This window comes from Engystomops pustulosus, chromosome 5, assembly GCF_040894005.1.
Source record: "Engystomops pustulosus chromosome 5, aEngPut4.maternal, whole genome shotgun sequence".
In the NCBI taxonomy this organism is placed as follows: Eukaryota; Metazoa; Chordata; class Amphibia; order Anura; family Leptodactylidae; genus Engystomops; species Engystomops pustulosus.
In genome coordinates, this window is record NC_092415.1 from 200,563,229 (window position 1) to 200,590,869 (window position 27,641).

The following is a 27,641-nucleotide window of genomic DNA, read 5'->3' on the forward strand; positions in this document are numbered from 1 at the left end:
GACAGACATTGCAGTACAGTTCTCCATCACACAGGGGTGAGACTACAGCTTGGGAGATGCAAGAGGGGATCAGGTTTGGGGGTCAAGCTGGTTCCCCCTGAGATGAAGTGATCAGATCTACTGGATACCTAAAGTCTGATACATTGTATGACCTGAGGACTCCTGGGTGAGGGCAGGAGTCTGGGTGATACATTGTATGATCTGAGGACTCCTGGGTGAGGGCAGGAGTCCGGGTGATACATTGTAGGATCTGAGGACTCCTGGGTGAGGGCAGGAGTCTGGATAATACATTGTATGATCTGAGGACTCCTGGGCGAGGGCAGGAGTCCGGGTGATACATTGTAGGATCTGAGGACTCCTGGGTGAGAGTAGGATTCTGGATGATACATTGTATGATCTGAGGACTCCTGGGTGAGGGCAGGAGTCTGGGTACTACATTGTATGATTTGAGGACTCCTGGGCGAGGGCAGGAGTCAGGGTGATACATTGTAGGATCTGAGGACTCCTGGGTGAGGGCAGGAGTCCGGATGACAAATTGTATGATATGAGAACTCCTGGGTGAGGGCAGGAGTTTGGGTGATACATTGTATGATATGAGGACTCCTGGGTGAGGGCAGGAGTTTGGGTGATACATTGTATGATCTGAGGACTCCTGGGTGAGGGCAGGAGTCTGGGTGATACATTGTATGATCTGAGGACTCCTGGGTGAGGGCAGGAGTCCGGGTGATACATAGTATGATCTGAGAACTCCTGGGAGAGGGTAGGAGTCTGGATGATACATTGAATGATCTGAAGACTCCTGGGTGAGGACAGGAGTCCGGGTAATACATCGTATGATCTGAGGACTCCTGGGTGAGGGCAGGAATCTGGGTGATACATTGTATGATCTGAGAACTCCTGGGTGAGGGCTGGAGTCTGGATAATACATTGTATGATCTGAGGACTCCTCGGTGAGGGCAGGAGTCCGGATGATAAATTGTATGATATGAGAACTCCTGGGTGAGGGCAGGAGTCTGGATAATACATTGTATAATCTGAGCACTCCTGGGTGAGGGCAGGAGTCTGGGTACTACATTGTATGATTTGAGGACTCCTGGGCGAGGGCAAGAGTCTGGGTGATACATTGTAGGATCTGAGGACTCCTGGGTGAGGGCAGGAGTCTGGGTGAAACATTGTTTGATCTGAGGACTCCTGGGTGAGGGCAGGAGTCTGGGTGATACATTGTAGGATCTGAGGACTCCTGGGTGAGGGCAGGAGTCTGGGTGATACATTGTAGGTTCTGAGCACTCCTGGGCGAGGGCAAGAGTTCGGTTGATACATTGTATGATCTGAGGACTCCTGGGTGAGGACAAGAGTCTGGTTGATACATTGTAGGATCTGAGGACTCCTGGGTGAGGGCAGGAGTCTAATTGATACATTGTATGATCTGAGGACTCCTGGGTGAGGGCAAGAGTCCGGGTGATACATTGTAGGATCTGAGGACTGCTGGGTGAGGGCAGGAGTCTGGGTGATACATTGTATGATCTGAGGACTCCTGGGTGAGGGCAGGAGTCCGGGTGATACATAGTATGATCTGAGAACTCCTGGGAGAGGGCAGGAGTCTGGATGATACATTGAATGATCTGAAGACTCCTGGGTGAGGACAGGAGTCCGGGTAATACATCGTATGATCTGAGGACTCCTGGGTGAGGGCAGGAATCTGGGTGATACATTGTATGATCTGAGAACTCCTGGGTGAGGGCTGGAGTCTGGATAATACATTGTATGATCTGAGGACTCCTCGGTGAGGGCAGGAGTCCGGATGATAAATTGTTTGATCTGAGGACTCCTGGGTGAGGGCAGGAGTCTGGGTGATACATTGTAGGATCTGAGGACTCCTGGGTGAGGGCAGGAGTCTGGGTGATACATTGTAGGTTCTGAGCACTCCTGGGCGAGGGCAAGAGTTTGGGTGATACATTGTATGATCTGAGGACTCCTGGGTGAGGACAAGAGTCTGGTTGATACATTGTAGGATCTGAGGACTCCTGGGTGAGGGCAGGAGTCTGGGTGATAAATTGTATGATATGAGGACTCCTGGGAGAGGGCAGGAGTCTGGATGATACATTGAATGATCTGAAGACTCCTGGGTGAGGACAGGAGTCCGGGTGATACATCGTATGATCTGAGGACTCCTGGGTGAGGGCAGGAGTCTGGGTGATACATTGTATGATCTGAGAACTCCTGGGTGAGGGCTGGAGTCTAAGTGATACATTGTATGATCTGAGGACTCCTGGGTGAGGGCAGGAGTCTGGGTGATACATTGTATGATCTGAGGACTCCTGGGTGAGGGCAGGAGTCTGGGTGATACATTGTATGATCTGAGGACTCCTCGGTGAGGGCAGGAGTCCGGATGATAAATTGTATGATATGAGGACTCCTGGGTGAGGGCAGGAGTTTGGGTGATACATTGTATGATCTGAGGACTCCTCGGTGAGGGCAGGAGTCCGGATGATAAATTGTATGATCTGAGGACTCCTGGGTGAGGGCAGGAGTCCGGGTACTACATTGTATGATTTGAGGACTCCTGGGCGAGGGCAAGAGTCTGGGTGAAACATTGTTTGATCTGAGGACTCCTGGGTGAGGGCAGGAGTCTGGGTGATACATTGTAGGTTCTGAGCACTCCTGGGCGAGGGCAAGAGTTCGGGTGATACATTGTATGATCTGAGGACTCCTAGATGAGGACAAGAGTCTGGTTGATACATTGTAGGATCTGAGGACTCCTGGGTGAGTGCAGGAGTCTGGGTGATACATTGTATGATCTGAGGACTCCTGGGAGAGGGCAGGAGTCCGGGTGATACATTGTATGATCTGAGGACTCCTGGGGGAGGGCAGGAGTCTGGGTGATACATTGTATGATCTGAGGACTCCTGGGAGAGGGCAGGAGTCTGGGTGATACATTGTATGATCTGAGGACTCCTGGGAGAGGGCAGGAGTCCGGGTGATACATTGTATGATCTGAGGACTCCTGGGGGAGGGCAGGAGTCTGGGTGATACATTGTAGGATCTGAGGACTCCTGGGTGAGGGCTGGAGTCTGATTGATACATTGTATGATCTGAGGACTCCTGGGTGAGGGCAGGAGTCTGGGTGATACATTGTAGGATCTGAGGACTCCTGGGTGAGGGCAGGAGTCCGGGTGATACATTGTAGTGTGGAAAAAACCTTTGTGTTAGGAAGATGTTACACCAAAACATTGCCATCTTGAAATAAATCTTCACCTGGATTTTCATTGAAATTTTTGAGTGCTGACTGCTTTTTACATGTAGATAGATAATTAGATATGAGCCAGATATATACTGATGATAGATATGATAGATATATGCTTTTTTTATGTGTATTTAAGAGGTTTTTGTCTGGAATCTGCAGATTCGGATCTAACTTGGCTGGCTTGTACACTATGCTTCCTTTTTCCCTAATTATCTATCTCTCTGGTGTTTGTAGCAGGCCTATAGATATATATATATGTATGTGTGTGTTTGTTGGTGGAGATATGTATGAAGCTGATGTGTATGAATCGGTAGGTTTCAGGTTTTGTCTTCCTGCCTCTGATAGGTCAGGAAATAATCACAATTCCTGGCGCTGTGACTATTTTAGGGCTTGTATGCAAGAAAAGTGAGGTACAAGCCCTGATAAATGTCCTTCATTGCTTGTGTTACCACTGGTGATAAAAATGATGTTCCACATCAGCGCCTCCCCATTTACACTTTTTTACGCATGTCCGTAAAAGTTTTTGGATGCTTAGCTTGTACAGGTCAGAGGCCTGTGGAAGTATAAATGAAATGTCTATATATCCATCCATAAGATTTCTTTATTCCACAACATAACTCCTCATACACTGACATCACACTGTCTGGACTCTGACACTGGGCTATGGTGCACCAGGAGTTAAACCTCCCAATTGCCCCATCAAGCCTTCATACAATAAGTGTAATTAGAGCATTTAGAGTATTTAGTGTCTGTTCACAAAGGAGCAGATAAGAGGCATCTCTGCTATCATTGACTGAAGTCTCCCCTGATAATGAGTGATGGTATCTACCACACAGCTGCTGCTAATTCTGGGACTGGACCAACTGCGTCATCTATAGGGAGGAGAGATCATCACACACCTCATCCTGACACCTGTAGAGGGGGAGGGGAGAGAGGCACATCACCTGTAACACATCTCCTGCAGGAGATAGACAGATAGATAGATAGATAGATAGATAGATAGATAGATAGATAGATAGATAGATAGATAGATAGATATAAGATAGATAGATAGGAGATAGATAGATAGATAGATAGATAGATAGATAGATAGATAGATAGATAATAGATAGATAGATAGATAGATAGATAGATAGATAGATAGATAGATAGATAGCAGATAGATAGATAGATAGATAGATATGAGATAGATAGATATATAGATAGATAGATAGATAGATAGATAGATAGATAGATAGATGATAGATAGATAGATATGAGATAGATAGATAGATAGATAGATAGATAGATAGATAGATAGATAGATAGATATGAGATAGATAGATAGATAGATAGATAGATATAAGATAGATAGATAGGGAGATAGATAGATAGATAGATAGATAGATAGATAGGAGATAGATAGATATGAGATAGATAGATAGGAAATAGATAGATAATAGATAGATAGATAGATAGGAGATAGATAGATAGGAGATAGATATGAGATAGATAGATAGATAGATAGATAGGAGATAGATAGATAGATAGATAGATAGAGACACAATTAGATGGCTAGAGAGATAGATGTAAGATTTAAATGTAAATTATAAGCAACTTGAGAACCAAAAAAAAAGTTATGGATGTAGAAATAGATGAAAAACAAGATGGATAGATGGGATATATTAGTAAAGTACAATATAGATAGATATTAGATATATGGATTGATAGAAATATTGATTAGATTATATAGATAATAGATAGATAATAGATAGATAGATAGATAGATAGGAGATGGATAAAATAGATTGATAGAAATATAGATTATAAAGATTCTTTGTATCTTTGTCACTTTTTCTCTCTCTTTCTTCCCTCTTACTGTCTTTTTCATTATCTTTCTTTCATCCTTTCTGTCTTCTTTATCTCTTTCTCACATTCTCTCTCTCTGTCTCTCTCTCTCTCTCTCTCTCTCTCTCCCTCTCTTTGTTGTTTCTTTCTTTTTCTTTCCTTTATCCTTTCTTTCTCCATATTTTCTTACTTTCTCTCTCCTTCTCTCTGACTTTCTTTATCTTTCTTCTTCTCTCGTTCTTCCCTCTCTCCTGCATGCAGTGGCCAGTGCTGGCTGACAATGGTCCCTGGGCTAGTGCTGTGTTGCCCTAGTGGACGGTGTGATATTGCAGGGCTGGATTAGAGGCTATTATCATAATCTGGACGATGACAATTATGTGTAATTTGGGAGATGCTCCGGGTCCTGATTACTGCAGTTGTGTTTTTCTCTCCCGCTACCAGTGACAGTAATAACAGCTAATTCTGCCGCAATATAAGAGGTGCCGGGTGTGCACACAGTCTCACACCTGGAGGGAGAAGCTGCGGCTCCTCACACTCAGCTCTGCTCTGCACCCCCGGTAAGTGCTGCCATCTCCCCTCTGCTATGTGCCCGGCCTAGGGACTGCACCCATATACATGCCAGCTACAGGGACAGCACCCATATACATGCCAGCTACAGGGACAGCACCCACACACACACCAGCTATAGGGACAGCACCCATTTACATGCCAGCTACAGGGACAGCACCCATATGCATGCCAACTACAGGGACAGGACCCATATACATGCCAACTATATGGACAGCACCCACATACATGCCTACTACAGGGACAGCACCCATATACATGCCAGCTACAGGGACAGCACCCATATACATGCCAGCTACAGGGACAGCACCCGTATACATGCCAGCTATAGGGACAGCACCCATATACATGCCAGCTATAGGGACAGCACCCATATGCACACCAGCTATAGGGACAGCACCCATTTACATCCCAACTAGAGGGACAGGACCCATATACATGCCAACTATATGGACAGCACCCACATGCATGCCTACTACAGGGGCAGCACCCACATACATACCAGCTCTTGCACTGCATCCACATACGTGTCAACTATAGGGACAGCACCCTAATGCATGACAGGTATAGGGGCAGCACCCACATGCATGCCAATTACAGGGATAGCACCCACATACATGCCAGCTATAGGGACAGCACCCACATACATTCCTGATGCAGACTGACTACTCTCCTTCTACGGCATATGTTACACTGTGGAATGTTCTGTGCGGTTTATTGTAGATGATGCGGTTATTGCCTGAGAGGGGCGTTACATTGTCAGGGGACTAGTGTGAAATGCTTTGACATGTGTGGAGAAGGGAAAGAAAGGAGGTCTCTATAAACCTTTGACTATCTATTTATCAATCTATATCTCCATCTATGCATCTATCCATCTCACATCTCTCTATCTATCTATCTATCTATCTATCTATCTATCTTCTTTCTATCTATCTCATATCTATCTATCTATCTACTCATAACTTTCTCTTTTATCCATGCGTCTCATAGCTCTCCATCCATCCACCCATCCTTCTTTCTTTCTTCTATATATTCCTATCTTTCTTTCTCTATAATGTATCATCTATGTATCTATTTATCTTTCCATCCGCCTATTTATGCTTTAAATTTATTTCATATTATATATCTATCCATCTTTCTTTATCTGTCTCTATAACACATATCAATGATGTATTCTATTTGTGTTGTATCAGTCTATGGAGCATTCTATCGAATTCAGATGTATTCATCTATTGGATGTCTTTTGTGTGGAAAAATTGTATCTTGTGGACTCTTACAGCAATTTGGATAAACAGTGCTAAGTGTAAGCCAAATCTAGTTTTGTAAGTTTTCGAAAATAAGTATTTTGTGTGTGTATTATATATGTCTCTTTATCCATGTCACAATAATCTATCTATCTATGTACCTCATATCTATCTATCTGCCTAGTATGTATCTATATATCTGTCTATGTATCTATGTGCCTTGTATAATCAATGTAACTATGTAGCATTTTCTCTTTCACCCTTTCCTCACCGACGACAATGATCTGTATTTTGCGTGGAATGACTAAAGCGTCTTCTATCCCGCCTGTAGGTGACGCTGTCGCTGTCATACTGGGTTTGCTACATTACACAAACCTCACCTAATATCCATAGGTAAACTTAACACCTCAGGCAGGACGATTACAGGTGTGAGTTGGCTTTAGATTGAAATAGATAGATTGATAGATAAACACGAGATAGATAGATAGATAGATAGATAGATATGAGATAGATAGATAAATAGATAGATAGATAGATAGATATGAGATAGATAGATATAAGATCGACAGATAGATAGATAATATATAGATAGATAGATAGATAGATATGGTGTAGATGGATACATTTAAAGAAGGGTAAGTAAGAGTAAGCATTGCCTGGATCTCCATAAATAAAAACACAAATATTAAATAAATATGGGATAGATAGCTAAGTAGATGGATAAAAGAGATGGACAGATATTAGAAAAATAGACAGATAGATAGATAGATAGATAGATAGATAGATAGATAGATAGGAGATAGATAGATATGAGATAGATAGATAGATAGATAGATAGATAGATATGAGATAGATATGAGATAGATAGATAGGAGATAGATGATAGATAGATAGATAGATAGATAGATAGATAGATAGATAGATAGATTAGATAGATAGATTATAGCAGGTGGGTAAATAAATATAAGAGCGAGATTGATAAAGAAAATGACCACAATCCACTACTAAAATTAAAAAATTCTGCCGTGGCCTTTATCCAATAGATAGACAGATTATATAGAATGATAAATTATTAGGAAAAAAATGTACATAATGTACAAAAATGTAGCAGTTATATGACTTCAATAGATAGATAGTAGAGTAAGCATTGCTTGGTTCTCAATAGATAAAATTACAAATGTTAGATAGATTATAGATAGATAGATAGATATGAGATAGATATATAATAGATAGATAGATAGATAGATAGATAGATAGATAGATAGATAGATAGATAGATGGGTGGATACAGTCTGTTATTGTATCCAGGTAGAGGTCCCTGTATCTCTGAGTCTTGGGGTCTTTTTGCACTTTCCCCCCATCTCCATTGTGTCGCAGCAGCTGCAGCTCTGAATCCTTCTCCATTCTTTGATAATTTCCCTTAATTCCCAATTTGGAGGAGCCCCCATCTCTGCAATTTGTATATGAATAACAGAATAATTTCCATCTTTTGTTTCCCTCTTCTCCCCTGTTCCTGTATCTAAATAAAGATGGCTTTTTAGTATTAAAAGTGGGAGAAAATTACAGGTAATTATCTTTGACGGTAAAAACGCAGTAATCAGCAGGCTACATGAAAAATTACTCTAATTATGGCTGCATTTAAGAGAATGGAGAGAGAAAAAAATCCCTTCTTCTTGTGGATAAAAACGCTAAATTGTCGCCAATGTGCGGTTCACACTGGATGGGGACTGCAGCTGGAGGCTTTGTTCTGCCCTGATCCTGGGGAGATGGAGACCCTGAGATGCTCAGTGGGGAAGGGGGGCAAAGAAAAGCCAGCACTTTACCAGACTGGAACAATACAAGACCTAGAAAATGACAAGACTTCATCGCTTCTGCGCCATTCGGGGGAGACTGCAACTTTACAACAAGAGCAGCAGTAGCCAGAGGCAGCCGTACTCCCATACAATGCAGCCCCCTGTACACGGGTAAGTAATCTTTCCTTTGTGCTTAATTATAGTGACTGTCCTTTTCTTGCACCGCTGCCTGTAGCTGTCATTATATCGAACTCTCTATTGACTCTTGATAAATGGCGCATTTGAAGGATGCCCGGGTCTGCGCCACTTAATTGTCCCAGCATGTGGCCTCCTGCCTGTATTGACAATGCACTTTGCATTTTGTGGAGTGGAGAGAGAGAGAAAAGGTGTTGCTGCTAGAGAGATACACACTACAAATACCAGCAGACACATTGCGCATGACTGTGTCGCAATTACTGTCAACCCCTGTGCAGGGGAGGGAGAGGGGGGAGGGGAGGTTGTTATAGGAAGGATCAATAGACATCACAGAGACCTGTGCCTTAGGTTGAGGTCACTGGGTACAAGTAGCAGTGAGTTGCGCAGTGCTGGATGAATTGCGCATGGGTGGGAGCTAAATCCGCTCACCTTCCATATACCCTCCCCCTCCCGTCTCCTAGAATCCTCACCCTGTTGCGTTTATTTCAACAGTTCACATAGTTCAAGACAACCTGCATTCAATAGTCTTATTCATAAAGGGCATACTAGCACATGCACAGAACAATTGCGTCAATGGCGCGTATGACTAACGCCTATTCAATTGCCATGTTAAAAGAATGGAGCAGACAATACGTTGTATTCTGCACATCCAGAAGTATCTTACTCCAGCGCTACACACTATAGCAAATCCTAAGGCCCTGTACATACAGAAAAAATGTCCAGAAACCTGAACTTCTCGTGCAAAAGATTCTGCCGATACCGACCACCACATCGTTGTGCAAGTTCTCCCCTCTCAATCAATCACTTCTTGTGTATATTTTCCACAATGCCAAAAAATAGACTCATGGAAAAAAGTTACATTTTTTTTTCCATTTGGAAATTATCCGACAACCGACTACATCAAATACCAATTAAATACAATGCCGTGCGCCAATGTGTTTGTTTTCTTCGTGGATCCTTGAGACAATAAAGAGGAGACAAGACTCACACACCAGATCAGGAATGGATGTTGTTTCATTTTTTTTTTGTTCTCCATTTATGAAAGACAATAACATATAAAGTATATACAACTAAAATTCAACAATATATACATACATCTCATCATTATAAACGTCCCTGTAGTGAACCAATTAATCCTGCCCCTAGGCTTAGGACCTGCGCCATTCACAGTCTATGTAGAAAACAGTGGTTTGTCGCAAAAGACGCATTTTCACATAAGACGCACTGTGACATGTCTTTCTGATGCGGTTTCTCCCACTCATCCCAATGCTGAGGAGGTTGCTGGAGTGTGCAATGCGGCCCTATCCTTTCATTCCAAGGAATTGTTTTTTTTTTAACATCCCTTTAAGTCCCCAAAAAATGGGAGGTTGCATGAACTCCAGGATGAAGGTCTTCAAGTTATGCGATTGAGGTTTCTTAGAAGAAGAAGAGGACTATCCCCGGACTGGGTCTCCCAGAACATTTGGCAGAAAGAAAGGGAAAAAACTGGGAATCTCATCCACCATAGTCCATATCCAGGAGGCGCTGCGTCAGGAGCGTCACATCATCTGCGACCTCTGCATTGTGTCCTGGTGTGGGGAGGAATACCAGTGCGAGTACCCGGGCATGTAGCTGTTTGTGGCCATGTTCACACCCTTTGCGGTTCCTGAAACGTCCCAGACAGGGGGGATGGCGGGGGAGCGGGGGGACAGGGCGGCCGAGCCGGGGAGGGGGTCGCTCTCATGGGGGTTCCCACCTTGTTTCAGGAGCTTCTTGTACTTCGACCTCTTGTTCTGGAACCAAATCTTGACCTGAAAACCCAAGAAAGGATCTGGTGTTAGAAGATAAAATTAGATGAAAATAATGAAAACCTGCGCCAAAAGGAGAGGGAATAAAGCAGGATCCAAATGTACTAAGAGTGGAAATTTCCATCTAATTCTCTGCTTATCTACCAATTATCCAACTATCATCACACTATCTACCATCTATATATCTATCTCATATATATCCCATATCTATATTCTATCTATCTATCTATTTATCTATCGATCTATCTATCTATCTATCTCATATCTATCTATCTATCTATCTATCTATCTATCTATCTATCTATCTCCTATCTATCTATCTATCTCATATCTATTTATCTATCTCATATCTATCTATCTATCTCATATCTATCTATCTCTCTATCTCTCTATCTATCTATCTGTCTATCTATCTCGTATCTATCTATCTATCTCATTTCTATCTATCTACCATCCGTTTATCTATCTCATAACTGTCTGTCTTCTTTTATCTATCATTCCTTATGTCTATGTATCTCCTTTTTATATCTATACCTTTGTTCCAGTTTATCATTCTTTCTACTGCTTTCTTTATTTAGTCACATAATTGTAATACATTTTATTTTTCTCTTTCCCTTTTACTTCCTTTCTTATTATTTGTCAGATTATTTTCTCTCTCTATTTCATTTGGTTATCTGTATATCCATCTATTTATCTATCTTGATTTCCCTGTCTATCTACTGATATTTCCATTTCAATCGCTGTCTAACTCTTCTATCTATCCAAGACAAAGCCTCATTAGCCCTGGATAAGACAATGCAGCCCCCACTATAGAGGGAGAGATGTGGATCGGTTTGTCAGAATACACAGAAGTTACTGCACTGATAGTGTATAGTGTAGGCGCTATACACATGTATGATATAGAGCAGTGGGGGGCAGCACACTTGAAAGGCTCACCTCTGCGCAGGGCTCCAGCTATTAGCACAGACCCCGGTGCAGCCGCATTGTGTGAGCAATGATCAAAGTACAAGATCTGTCCCTACATCCCAAACCTGATGTACAGAAACTGAGGAGATCTACCCCTAGGGTGGTACTAATATATATGTTACATCTAATATCTATCTATCTATCTATCTATCTATCTATCTATCTATCTATCTATCTATCTATCTATCTATCTCATATCTATCTATCTATCTATCATCTATCTATCTATCTATCTATCTCATATCTATCTATCTATCTATCTATCTATCTATCTATCGATCGATCTATCTATCTATCTATCTATCTATCTATCTATCTCATATCTATCTATCTATCTATCTATCTCATATCTATCTATCTATCTCATATCTATCTATCTATCTATCTATCTATCTATCTCATATCTATCTATCTATCTATCTATCTCATATCTATCTATCTATCTATCTCATATCTATCTATCTCATATCTATCTATCTATCTATCTATCTATCTATCTATCTATCTCATATCTATCTATCTATCTAACTATTGTAATTGATAGACTCCAGGTCCCAGGCCTCTGCACCTGAGTAAATATAGTTTGATGCATGTGCTGCTTCTTTATTGTTTATCTATATATCTAATATCTTTGTAGATGTAAATTTATAGAAACTACAGTGAGACCTTCGTGGCTGCAGGGTGGTACAAATAGTTGTCTGCCATGTAGCTATGTATTAATTACTATCTTTCTATCTAACTATCTATTTACTTACTATCTATCTAATTTCTATGTAGATTTAAAACTACAAAAAACAGAGGTGGGACCTACTTAGCTGCAGGGGGGTACAAATAGTTATCTGCCATCTATATATCTATATCATTTCTATCTATATATCTACAACAACTGAGATACGGCCTGTGCTGCAGGATGGCTTTAATATCAATTTTATATCCATCTATATATTATATCTGTCTATTGTCTATCTTTCTGCAACAAGTGACGTCCTACTTACCTACCTACAAGTGACGTCCTACTTACCTACCTACAAGTGACGTCCTACTTACCTACCTACAAGTGACGTCCTACTTACCTACCTACAAGTGATGACCTACTGAGCTGCAGGGTGGTACAAATATCATCTATATATATGTAATTATCTATGTTTCTGTCTATCCTTTACCTTATCTATCCATCTATCTTATATCTATCTAACTATAGAAAGTGAGGAGAGACCTACTGTACTGCAGGGTGGTCCCGATATTCATTATCTATCTCTCTCTATATATTATATCTACTTTTTCATCTATAAGTCCACAACAACAAAAGAGCTTCTTGCAGAGAAGTTTTATACAAGAGACACAGCTGATAATTCGTATGGATCTTTTTTTTTTTTTATTAATCTATTATTTATATCCTTCTCTCTTATCCATTCATTTTATGTATACGTCATAAGTGTCATATGTATCAATTCTATCAATACCTATATACATTAATATATTACATATGTATATAATGTATATGTATAAATATGTATTTAATCATTCATCTATCACGAATCTCATATCCATCTATCCATCTATTTATCTCATATCTATCTATCTATCTATCTATCTCATATCTATCTATCTATTCTCCTATCTATCTCATATCTATCTATCTCATATCTATCTATCTATCTATCTATCTATCTATCTATCTATCTATCTATTCTCCTATCTATCTCATATCTATCTATCTCATATCTATCTATCTCATATCTATCTCATATCTATCTATCTATCTATCTATCTATCTATCTATCTATCTATCTATATCTATCTATCTATCTCATATCTATCTATCTATCTATCTATCTCATATCTATCTCCTATCTATCTATCTATCTATCTATCTATCTATCTATCTATCTATCTATCTATCTCATATCTATCTATCTATATCTATCTATCTATCTATCTATCTATCTATCTATCTATCTATCTATCTATCTATCTCATATCTATCTATCTATCTATCCATCTATTTATCTCCTATCTATCTATCTATCTATCTATTCTCCTATCTATCTCCTATCTATCTATCTATCTATCTATCTATCTATCTATCTATCTATCTATCCATCCATCCATGTCTCCAGGCTGCTGATGCTGATAGTTATTACCTGTGTCTGTGTTAGGCCCAGGGATGCAGCCAGCTCTGCCCTCTCTGGAAGTGCCAGGTATTGTGTTTGCTGGAATCGATGATTTAGCGCCTGGAGCTGAAGACTGGAATATATTGTCCGAGGTTTCCTTATCTTCTTTCCTTTGCCATTAAACCTGATTTCCCCATTTTCGATGACTGTCGTTTTATGTTGATCAACTAGAAAAAATAATAATAGGATGGAGATGATATTACTGGAAGATGGAAGTGAACTCCTGATATGTTATCATCGGTATTTATATCTAAAATAAAAAGGAAATGGAAATACAAGATAATAATAGAAAAAGTAATAAAATTATGCATATTAAAATAGCACTTCTCATGATTATGAAAGCAATAGTATTGGATAAATAATAAAATCGTGTAAATAATAATGTAACACATTCAGCAAAAATATAATGCAGGAATAATGAAAGTTCCATACATAGTAAATGTAACATTACTGCTGGTATTAATCAAATTTGCATAGAATTTACTCACAATATTACAATGCAATAATAGGATGTTGTATAAACAGTTAAACTGTCAATTAAAATAGCATAATATTCTATCTATCTTATATCTATCTATCTATCTATCTATCTATCTTCTATCTATTTATCTATCTATCTATCTTATATCTATCTATCTATCTATCTATCTATCTATCTATCTTCTATCTATTTATCTATCTATCTATCTATCATCTATCTATCTATCTATCTATCTATCTATCTATCTATCTATCTATCATTTATCTATCTATCTGTCTGTCTGTCTGTCTATCTATATACATCTAGCTATGATGTATCTATCTATATACCCATCTATGTAAATACAACCACAATAATAACATAAGTTAATGATAACAATGCTAATGACACAGTATACACATGGCACATACTCATCATTACTAATATCCCAGCAATCACACCAAGATCTGCAATTACAACATCGCAGCGATCAGTCCACTACCAGATGGATCGATGACCTCGGATCCCTTATATGTTCTGGTGAGATGTGATGTAGCACCACAAGTCCCAGCACTCAGGACCCTCCCCTGTCCCTGGCACTTCTCTTTCTCTGTGTTTCTGCTCTATGTATTTTTGTCTTATATCAGGTTCTCCTAAATCTGTGCAGCCAACAAGGTTTTTACACGGCTAATTGACTTTATGTCACCAATTTACTGCCCACAGAGGGGAACAATTGCTGATCTCAGTCTCTGCTTCTCAGTCATATAACTCAGAATCATGTCATCAGCTGAGACATGGAGGGACCAGGCCTGGGAAGCCCCTGGTATATAGTTATATCTATATTATCTATCGGTGTATTTCATATTACATCAGTATGTATTATTTATTTACATTGTCAACATCAAAATGTAAAATTTATACAGAACATGTAATATATATATATATATATATATATATATATATATATATATATATATATATATATACATAGCTATATATATATATATACATATATCTATCCAACCTTTTCACATCCATGTATACAGACACATATAGACTGTATGTCACATAGAAATTGCATCGGGAATTATTTTTTTTTTCATTGGACACGATGACAACAGACAGACAAACAAACTAATAAAAATTAATACATAAATGCAAATACTAAAGTAATAAATATTTGATCTAAAATGAAAAACAAGTACACAAATAATATTGAAGAAAAAATAAAAGTATAAAATAAAATATACATCGATATAGATGTAGATATCGATATAGATACAGAATTAAATGTATGTGTAGGTGTCAGTATATACAGAAATTGATTCTATACATTTTGATGTTTACAATGTAAAATAAATACGAGATAATATAGAAATGGAAAATGCATAATACATACTTATGAAATATGCAATATACTGAGATATATATATATATATATATATATATATATATATATATATATATATATATTATATATGTATGCATTAAATGAATGGATGGATAGATTAATATTATAACCATGATAATAAAATATAAAATAATATAATATAATATATAAATATATAATATATTGGATAGATAGATATTCTGCACTGATACAATCATCTCTGAGTTTACATAAGGTTGCGGATGTCAGGTTGCCAGTGGCTATAACTCTAACACCAGCACATAATAAATGACATTACAGCACAGTACACAATGCAGGAGCGGCCCTATCTCCTCCTAGATCCTTCATAAATCATCCGACTACTTGTCACTTTTATTTTCTGCATTGCTGAAGGATGAAAAACCTGAGCGCTGATCCCCGTGCGATATTCACACTCCCTGACACTGACATCATGGATACATTTATACAGATTTATAATAAGCAGGAGATACAATTATATCATCATAATATAAACAAAGAACATAACATTGTATCCAGTGCGAGAATTATAACGAAGATACGTATTAAGATACAACTGTATCCAATTAATATAAACTCAAAAGATACAATTGTATCAACATAATATAAACACAGAAGATAATATAATATATGGACAGTCAATAGGACACATGTAATATGGGGGGTAATGAAATGTACATAATGTATATAATAAGGATGAGATGTAGAATGCACAACCTCTAGGGGCTCATGAATAAAGTAGAATAATTCAGGTGTATTCAATATGGATATTGATTATGGTGAACGGCCTGAATAAGGCGCAGTAATTATCAGCGTCTTGTAGTCGGGCATCAGGGCATTAACTGGTTGTTGTGTCAAGGTGTAGAGCTTCAAGGATTATGGTTGTGCCAGGTGCTGGGGGCATGGTGCATGGCACGGAGGTACAATAATGATGCAGGGGTTTGAGGTACTCGGTTTATATTACCGATATTAGATTTGCCCGGTAGTCGGAAAGCTGGGAATTTTATTAAATATTGTGCCAATATGGAGAGGTGCATAGAGAATAGGTGCTAGGTGGTGGGGGCATTGTAATAATGCGATGTGCCATAGGTTGGAGGTGCTCGGTTACACATTATCGATTAGATTTTCAGACGATGGATCGCGGGAAGGTTATAGCAGAGATGGAGGTTGTATATGATGGAGGATGCATGGCATGGAGGGATGTAATGATGCATGGTGGCAGGGTGCAGGGCATGCAGGGTGGCCTCACCTGGTTCCTCGGTGCGGGTCTGGGTGGTCGTGCTGCTGGAGCTGCTGCTGTTGTAGGACTGCAGGTAGGGGCTATGCTGGCTCATGTACGGGTAGGCTGCTGCGGCTGCTGCCAGGGATCGGTTGTACTGGGAGTTGCTGCCCGGGTATGAGGAGCTGTCGTGCTGGTGGTGGTGATGGTGGTGGTGAGGGTGGGTGCCGGAGTGCAGGCAGTGCAGGGGGTAGTGACTGGCAGCCATGCCCGGGGAGCTCTGCTGGGAGTGGGAGCTCTGCTGCTGACCAAACTCCATAAAGGCAGACTTGGATGAGTCCTGAGCTTCCAAGCCTTCAGCCATCGTAGTCATGGTCATCATCAAACTTTGTGATTGAAGGCAACCTACCCCCTCCCACCCCTGAGAGGCCACCTACCCTATACTTAGTGCAATCCCCCTTCCTGCTGCACTGACAGCCAGGCCTGCAGGATGGATGGAGGATGGTGGGTGCAGTAGTCCCTTGCAGCAGCTTCTCCCCTTGTTGTTGTTGATGATGATGATGATGATGATGATGTTATCCCCCCTTAATTCCCATTGTTTGGGTTGTGCAGTGGGTGCAGAGATTTAAGGTGGATTCTGTTAAAGTTCAGCTTCTGCTTTTAGACTTAGACAAGTAGAATGGTTTGTCTCCAAAGGGCAGCGCCTCCCGATTGGTCAGTCAACCCCTGACGTCACAATCCCTCTGCTCCTACTGGCTTTTTTTTTGTGCCTCAGCCTCAGCCCCCCCCTCACTGAGCCTGAGCCCCCCCCCTCCTCACTGAGCCTGAGCCCCCCCCCCCCTCACACATCCTACAGGAGGGTGCACAGTGCACAGCACCCAGCCACACACACACCTACTGCCTGCAACACAGAGGAGGGGGGGCACATACCTACTGCCTGCAACACAGAGGAGGGGGGGCACATACCTACTGCCTGCAACACGGAGGGGGGGGGGGCACATAACTACTAGCCTGCAACACGGAGGGGGGAGAACATACCTACTGCCTGCAACACAGAGGAGGGGGGGCACATACCTACTGCCTGCAACACGGAGGGGGGAGAACATACCTACTGCCTGCAACACGGAGGGGGGGGGGGGCACATACCTACTGCCTGCAACACGGAGGGGGGGGGGGGCACATTACTACTAGCCTGCAACACGGAGGGGGGGGGCACATAACTACTAGCCTGCAACACGGAGGGGGGAGAACATACCTACTGCCTGCAACACAGAGGAGGGGGGGCACATACCTACTGCCTGCAACACGGAGGGGGGAGAACATACCTACTGCCTGCAACACGGAGGGGGGGGGGCACATACCTACTGCCTGCAACACGGAGGGGGGGGGGGCACATTACTACTAGCCTGCAACACGGAGGGGGGGGGGGCACATAACTACTAGCCTGCAACACGGAGAGGAGGGGGGAGAACATACCTACTGCCTACAACACGGAGAAGGGGCACATACCTACTGCCTGCAACACAGAGGAGGGGGGTGGGATACTGCCTGCAACACGGATGGGAGGGCACACACCTATTGCTTGCAAAACGGAGGGAGGGCACTTACCTACTGCCTGCAACACGGAGGGGGGGGGGGCATACCTACTGCCTGCAACACGGAGGGGGGAGGGGATCATACCTACTGCCTGCAACACGGAGGGGGGAGGGGGTCATACCTACTGCCTGCAACACGGAGCGGAGCACATACCTACTGCCTGCAACATGGAAGGCGGGGAACCATCCTACTGCCTGCAACACAGAGGGGGAGGGGGGGGGTCATACCTACTGCCTGCAACATGGAGAGGGGGCACTTACCAACTGCCGGTAACACGGAGGGAGGGTGGGGATTAATACCTACTGCCTGCAACACGGAGGGGGAGGCACATACCTACTGCCTGCAACACGGAGGGAGGGGGCATACCTACAACCTGCAACACGGAGGGGGGGGGGGCACATACCTACTGCCTGCAACACGGAGGGGGTGGGGGCACATACCTACGGCCAGCCACACAGAGGTGGTTATATACCAACCGCTTGCAACACGAAGGTGGCACATACTTACTGTCTGCAACATAGGTGGGTACTTACCTACTGTCTGCAACATACAGGGGGGCATACCTACTGCCTGCAACATAGGGGATACTTACCTACTACTTGACATAACATAGAGGAGGGGACACATACCTACCGCCTGCAACATGAAGGAGAGTCACATAACTACTGCCTGCCACATGGAGGAGGGGCATATACATTGAGGCATATAACTACTACCTGCAATTTGGGGGGACATGCCCATTGCCTGCTATATGGGGGAGCACATCTTCCTACCTGAAGCAGGGAGGGGGCACACACTTACTTGCTGCAGCATGGGGGGCCACACACTACATGCAGGCTGCAGGAGAGAATGTACAGCATTGGGGCCCCTGCTGAATGTGGTGCTGAGAGGGTGGGAGGGGGTGCATATACATACTACAGTATACACTACAAAATATATACTGAGCCTAGAGAAGGAGGGGGGGGCATTCATTCTTTATATCTGGGCATATATATATTATGATATTTCATATATTTTTACATAAAACGTATATTATTATTATATACCATATCTGCATATTAATTATAATAAATAAACCATCTGACATTTAACCCCTTGTCTGCCTCCTTTCAAGTTCATTTGCCATTTTCACCTTCCACTGCAGCTGTCAGTTAACCCACTGCTTGCCAGCTTGCTTCTTTTCCCATACACGCCTTCCCCCTCCTGCCTCTCCCTACACACACACATTTACATATATGCATCGATTACAATATCTGTGACATTAACCTGTTGTGTACTAGTTTGATGATCGTTTCTCTAGCCTCGGGCATGGGGCATGTGCAGGATCTTGATGATGTCTATCTGTCTATCTACCCATCTATTATCTATCTATCTATCTATCTATCTATCTATCTATCTATCTCATATCTATCTCGCATCTATATCTATATATATCTATATATATCTTATATCTTTCTATCTATCTATTATTTATCTATCTATCTATCTATCTATCTATCTATCTATCTATCTCCTATCTATCTATCTATCTATCTATCTCATATCTATCTATCTATCTATCTATCTATCTATCTATGTATCTCATATCTATCTATGTATCTCATATCTATCTATCTATCTATCTCCTATCTATCTATCTCATATCTATCTATCTATCTCATATCTATCTATCTCATATCTATCTCCTATCTATCTATCTATCTATCTATCTATCTATCTCTCTATCTATCTATCTATCTATCTCATATCTATCTATCTATCTATCTATCTATCTATCTATCTCCTATCTATCTATCTATCTATCTATCTATCTATCTATCTATCTCTCTGTCATAGCTTGGATCTTATATTGACCAGGATCATAAGGTGGGGGTGTAGTAATGAAGGAAGGTGCTGCGTTAAAGGGACATTGCTCCCCTCTTGAGCTTTCTCCTGACTGGCAGTAAATGTCATGTAATCTATGTAGATTGCACATGTGATTAGTGGTTTTGGCAGATTACTGGGGGGTGTAGATCCCAGATCCATCATGATGGGGCCCATCACTTCCCATTTGATTGTCAATAGTGGTAATGGTAAAAATAGTAAGTGTTCCCAGGTAGGTTATTTTTACATGGGGAGGGGGGGGGGTACAATTAGACTGTAATCAGCCATACACAGGGATCTGCAGTGATTAGCTTCCTCACATGGCTGCTACAACATGGAGAACAATTTGCTGGTGTAATGATTATGGACTGGGTTTATTTTGGGAGGTGGAATAAAAAGTGGATATAGAATAAATTATCCTGTAATTATACAGCAGTGTCGCCTCAATTATCCTCTTATCACCAGCCTTGTCTCACTGCGACACTTTTTATATAAAGAGAGAGAAGCCCAAACCTTATTATTATTAATCCATTTATTATTTGCTGGAGGATTTATACAGAACATCCAGCTGCTTACTTCTCCTTCTCTCCCAAAGATGGACTGAAGAAAGACAGAAGCAGCACCAGCACCCTGCCATATGGGTGCTATAGGTGCTATATAGGACCTGTCTGCTGGATGTATACACTACTGCTGCCCCTGGACTATGGATAGAAAGGTAGGAAAGTGACTTCACAAAATATCTATCTATCTATCCATCCATCCATCTATCTATTTATCTATATCTATTCTTCATATTCATTTAATATCTAGCAAGGTATTTCATATCTAAATTTTGAATATATTTATCATATATCCATATGTATCTATATTTATGTAATATCAAACATCTATCTATCTATCTATCTATCTATCTATCTATCTATCTATCATCAATCTTCTATTCCCGTTTCAAATTATCAATCTTATATTCAGGACACGAACTGTTAAATTATCTAACTATATCTATCTATGATCTATCTATCTATCTATTTATTTATTTATTTATTCATTTATCTATCCCATATCTATCTACCTCTTCAATTCCTATTCTACGTCTATTTATCCATCGATTTATTCCATATTATCTACCCATATCTATCTATCTATCTATCTATCTATCTCCTATCTATCTCTCTATCTCATATCTATCTATCTATCTATCTATCTATCCATCTATCTCATGTCTATCTATCTATCTGTTTATCATCATCTATCTCATATATATATTTGTCTTTTTGTATCTAGTTGTCATTTCTCTATCTGTATATAGATGCACATATAGAGAAAAAAGAATGTGTGGATGTAGATTGATCGTTTGAATACATAGATTGGATTGTAACTTTGTACATGAGTGAGGAGGGAGTGAGATTGGCAGAATGTTCATGAGACAGAGATAGGTATTTTACATAAAGATATACATGAAACAAAAAATAGCTGAATGGATATGTGGATAGATATGAGATACATAGATGATAGATATATAGATAGATGTATATTGGGTAGCTGAAAAAATGGACGTGAAATGAAATCGATGGTAATAGAATGCTAGATACATATAGACAAATAGATTGTGTAATGTAGATGAATACAAACGTTAGATAGATAGCCATATCGAAAAATACAGCAGTTGGGATAGATAAATAAAAGATAGATATTAGAGATAGAAATATGGATAGATAGATGAAAGAAAGAAAGAAAGAAAGAAAGAAAGAAGATGGCTAGATATAAAAAGAGAGATAAAATAAATATGTCAATACAAAGAAATAGGAGAAATAGGTAGAAAATCATATTTAAGTTAATACATATAAATTGTAAGATTTTTAATAGGAAGATAAATATAGATAGATCGATCGATAGATAGATAGATAGATAGATAGATAGATAGATAGATAGATACATAGATAGATAGACATTTTCGTTGCTGCTTTTTTCCCTTCTCTCTCTGTGGTCAGGTGTTGTATTTTTTATGTATGTGGCTGTCATCTCTTTCCCTTTGTATTGATGATGAATCAGTCATTTCTCGTCCCTTCCTCCTCGGTCCTTTGTATTACTCGGTTTATGAGAGCTGTGTATATTCTGTAGCATGAGATTCGTTACAATGTAATATCTTTAGGTCATATAGGTCTTCTATAGGGAACTGCAAAACAATAGATAATTATTATACAAGGCTGCAGCCAGGGATTGCCTTAGATTTGCATCAGATCTGCAGGTGCAAATATCTAGATATTATCTGGATGGAGTTAAAGAAAAAGAACTTAGATGCTAGACTGTTATACAGGCTGCCTTATACAGAGGTACGATCTGTGTATTTACATGGTACGTACAAGTGAATATAGCTGTACAGGTTCAGAGAGCCTCAGCCATCTATTTATATATTTATATTCTATCTATCTATCTTCTATCTATCTATCTATCTATCTATCTATCTATCTCATATCTATCTATCTATCTATCCCATATCTATCTATCTATCTATCTATCTATCTATCTATCTATCTATCTCATATCTATCTATCTATCTCATATCTATCTATCTATCTCATATCTATCTATCTATCTATCTATCTATCTATCAATTATCTATCTATCTATCTATCTATCTCATATCTATCTATCTATCTATCTATCTATCTATCTATCTATCTATCTCATATCTATCTATCCATTTATCTATCTATTTATTATTATTATTTGTATTAAAATAGCTTTTTAGTGAGCTATACTAACAATATATTATTACATCTTTCAGTGATCTAACATTCTATAGGTTACTATTGAATCAATAGCTGTTATAGAAAATGTTGATTCTACATAAATCTATCTTTCTTCTATATAACAATCATCAAATCTATTTATCTAATAGTTATCTTTTATCGTTTTCATCATTCATATTTATAAATATTTCTCGGAATTTTATCCAATATATAGGTCTATTTTTTTTCATCTGAAATCCTTCGATTTATGCTTTGTCAATTTATTGTAAAATATATCTAATATGATCAATTATTTATCTGTCTTGCTCAAATCTATCTATCTATCTATCTATCTATCTATCTCTATATCCATCTTCTATCTATTGATCTATCTATCATCTATATATCCTCTATCTATGTATATCTTATCTACACGTATATCTATTTATCTATTTCATATGTATCTATTTACTTATTATTTATCATATTTATCGCACATCCATCTATTGCTCTCTACTAACTATCTATCTATCTATCAATTAATTTATCTATGTATGTATCTTTTACTCTATTCTCTCTCTCTCTTTATCTCTACAATCATCTTCAGTCTATCTATCATCTATATATTTTCTATCTATTTCGTATCTAAATATCTATCTTTATATCTATTATATCAAGTTATCCATTTGTATCTATCTATCTATCTATCTATCTATCTCATATCTATCTATCTATCTATCTATCTATCTCATATCTATCTATCTATCTATCTATCTATCTATCTCATATCTATCTATCTATCTATCTATCTATCTATCTATCTATCTATCTATCTCATATCTATCTATCTATCTATCTATCTCATATCTATATCTATCTATCTATCTATCTATCTATCTATCTATCTATCTATCTACCTAGCTATCCATCCATATGCTTTCTATTCCTGTACCTTTCCGTATCTCAAGCCTCTCATCTCGGTTCTCACGATGTACATAGGATGTAGTGCTGTAACCCCTTCAGCTCTGCTACATGCACGCACAGCAGTAATCAGGGTAATGTGCTCTGCATGTTGATTGGCTGCGGTTAATGACTCTTGGCTGAATGAGGAGTAGTTTGTTGTAAATATTTATTGTTTTTCTCTTTGTCAGTTTTTTTTGTTGCTGTTTGTTTTGTCTTCTTAAGATCTCCCAGAGGTGCAGGGACCACACCCAGAGCCCCCCCAGACCCCTTCATAGGGATTACCTGGAGAGTGCTGTGGGCATGGGGCTGATGGCTGTATCCTCAGTGCCCCCTCCCTCCAGGGGTAATTACTGCTCATCCCCTGCAGCAGGGGGCTCTGGATGAATGGGGCCCATTGTCCGGGGCTTGTCTGCTGTTTTTCCCCCGCTGTGAGGGTGGATTCCCGCTTAGGAGTGGACTCTCCATGGACTATTATCATTCATACGAGGTGGGGGCTCATAAAGAGGCAGGGGGCCTGTGTAATGTCAGCAAGGGGGGAGGACTGGTGGGGTCACTTACACCTAACCACAGGACCCCTGCTACAGGGACCATCACCTGCCACCCCTGTACACTGGAGACCCCCACAGATACTCCCATTCACATATGTCTTGTTGGAAATGTCTATCTACATATTTATATCTTTCTATCTTATGGAGATATATAGCTGCCTATCTGTATATTTCACAACTTTCTATATTTCTATATATCTATTTCATGTGTATGTGCTCCATCCATCTAACTTTTATCTATCTATTTATCTATACAACTTCTATTCTATTTCATATGCATCTATCTATTTATCTCATATATATTTATTTATCTTGATTCAATTTATCTATTTAATTTCCATGCAAAGCAGCTTTATTGACAGAAACAAATTCCAGAACTAAATGCCACATCTATCTATCTATCTATCTATCTATCTATCTATCTATCTATCTATCTCATATCTATCTATCTATCTATCTATCTATCTATCTATCTCATATCTATCTATCTATCTATCTATCTATCTATCTATCTATCTATCTATCCTCATATCTATCTATCTCTCTTCTATCTATCCTATCTTTCTATCTATCTATCTATCCATCCATCTATCTATCTATCTATCTATCTATCTATCTATCTATCTATCCTCATATCTATCTATCTCATATCTATCTATCTATCTATCTATCTATCTTCTATCTATCCTATCTATCTATCTATCTATCTATCTATCTATCTCATATGTATCTATCTATCTATCTATCTATCTATCTATCCTCATATCTATCTACCTCATATCTATCTATCTATCTATCTATCTATCTATCTATCTATCTATCTAGCTATCTATCCTCATATCTATCTATCTCCTATCTATCTATCTATCTATCTATCTATCTATCTATCTATCTATCTTCTATCTATCCTATCTATCTATCTATCTATCTATCTATCTCATACCTATCTATCTATCTATCTATCTATCTATCTATCTATCTCCTATCTTTCTATCTATCTATCTATTTATCTCATATCTATCTATCTATCTCATACCTATCTATCTATCTATCTATCTATCTATCTCATATCTATCTATCTATCTATCTATCTATCTATCTATCTATCTATCTATCTATCTATCTATCTCCTATCTATCTATCTATCTATCTATCTATCTATCTCATATCTATCTATCTATCTCATACCTATCTATCTATCTATCTCATACCTTTCTATCTATCTATCTATCTATCTATCTATCTATCTATCTCATATCTATCTATCTATCTCCTATCTATCTATCTATCTATCTATCTTCTATCTATCTATCCTATCTATCTATCTATCTATCTATCTATCTCATACCTATCTATCTATCTATCTATCTATCTATCTATCTATCTATCTCATATCTATCTATCTATCTATCTATCTATCTATCTATCTCATACCTATCTATCTATCTATCTATCTCATATCCATCTATCTATCTATCTATCTATCTATCTATCTATCTATCTCATATCTATCTATCTCATACCTATCTATCTATCTATCTCATATCTATCTATCTATCTATCTATCTATCTATCTCATACCTATCTATCTATCTATCTATCTATCTATCTATCTATCTATCTCATATCTATCTATCTATCTATCTATCTATCTATCTATCTATCTATCTCATACCTATCTATCTATCTATCTCATATCCATCTATCTATCTATCTATCTATCTATCTATCTCATATCTATCTATCTATCTATCTATCTATCTATCTATCTATCTATCTGTCTAACTCATATCTATCCATCTACTATGATATCTATCTCTGTTATTCCACTCAGTTTTCTATTATGTAATATAATGGTGGTGTGTTCTCTATTTATTGATGGTGCTGTGGTTTTAAAAGGGCAGAGGATATTAATGATAATAATAATTTGAATCTTTGATCTTTATATCTATAGCGCCAACATATTCCGTAGCGGTGTACAGATAATGGGAGACATATATAACAAGATAAGACATTACAGAGTAATAACAAAATCAGATGAAACAATAGGAATGGGGGCCCCTTATAATCAACGAGGATGAAGGAGGGAACAGAAGGATGAAATATATTTATTATTCTACTCTCTCAGTGTCCTATGTGAGACCTGTGAGTACAGAACTGGATTTTACCTCCTCACGGGTCCTCTGTTACTGCATAGGTGAGAACATGGCATAGAGATGAAAGCTGGGTGCACAGAGGTTCCTGTACCCCTACATGAGAGCATGGCACAGAGATGAAGGCTGGGTGCACACAGGTTCCTGTACCCCTACATGAGAACATGGCATAGAGATGAGGACTGGGTGCACATAGGTTCCTGTACCCCTACATGAGAGCATGGCACAGAGATGAAGGCTGGGTGCACAGAGGTTCCTGTACCCCTACATGAGAGCATGGCACAGAGATGAAGGCTGGGTGCACACAGGTTCCTGTACCCCTACATGAGAGCATGGCAAATATATGAGGACTGGGTGCAAGCAGGTTCTTGCACCCAAGGAGAGAGCATGGCACAGAGATGAGGGCTGGGTGCCCCTGGGTTCCTGTACCCCTACATGAGAGCATGGCACAGAGATGAAGGCTGGGTGCACACAGGTTCCTGTACCCCTACATGAGAGCATGGCACATATATGAGGACTGGGTGCAAACAGGTTCTTGCACCTAAGGAGAGATCATGGCACAGAGATGAGGGCTGGGTGCCCCTGGGTTCCTGTACCCCTACATGAGAGCAGGGCATAGAGATGAGGACTGGGTGCACACAGGTTCCTGTACCCCTACATGAGAGCAGGGCATAGAGATGAGGACTGGGTGCACACAGGTTCATGTACCCCTACATGAGAGCAGGGCATATAGATGAGGACTGGATGCAAACAGGTTCTTGCACCCCTAGATTAGAACATTGCACAGAGATGAGAATTGGGTGAACATGAGTCCCCACAACCTTAGGAAAGCATGGTATAGAGATGAGGGCTGGGTGCACATGGGTTGCGCACCTCTACATGAGAGCATATCACAGAGATAA

At 39.6% G+C, this 27,641-nt stretch overlaps 1 protein-coding gene and 1 long non-coding RNA gene across 2 annotated transcripts in view; one reads left to right on the plus strand and one right to left on the minus strand.

Moving 5' to 3' along the window:
- Positions 1 to 8,162: 8,162 nt before the first annotated feature.
- LOC140133775 (uncharacterized) overlaps positions 8,163 to 27,641 on the plus strand; it is a 65,753-nt gene continuing 46,274 nt past the window's right edge. Inside the window, exons 1-2 of the long non-coding RNA XR_011855945.1 lie at positions 8,163 to 8,846; positions 20,939 to 21,058. This is a non-coding gene — a long non-coding RNA (uncharacterized lncRNA). The remainder of the gene's footprint in view (positions 8,847 to 20,938; positions 21,059 to 27,641) is intronic.
- DLX6 (distal-less homeobox 6) lies at positions 10,214 to 17,594 on the minus strand. The gene is made up of 3 exons (XM_072154353.1): positions 16,915 to 17,594; positions 13,768 to 13,964; positions 10,214 to 10,660 (listed from the first exon to the last, which is right to left on the minus strand). The coding sequence occupies exons 1-3, from the start codon at positions 17,264 to 17,266 to the stop codon at positions 10,409 to 10,411; spliced, it is 801 nt and encodes a 266-aa protein (XP_072010454.1). The 5' UTR covers positions 17,267 to 17,594; the 3' UTR covers positions 10,214 to 10,408.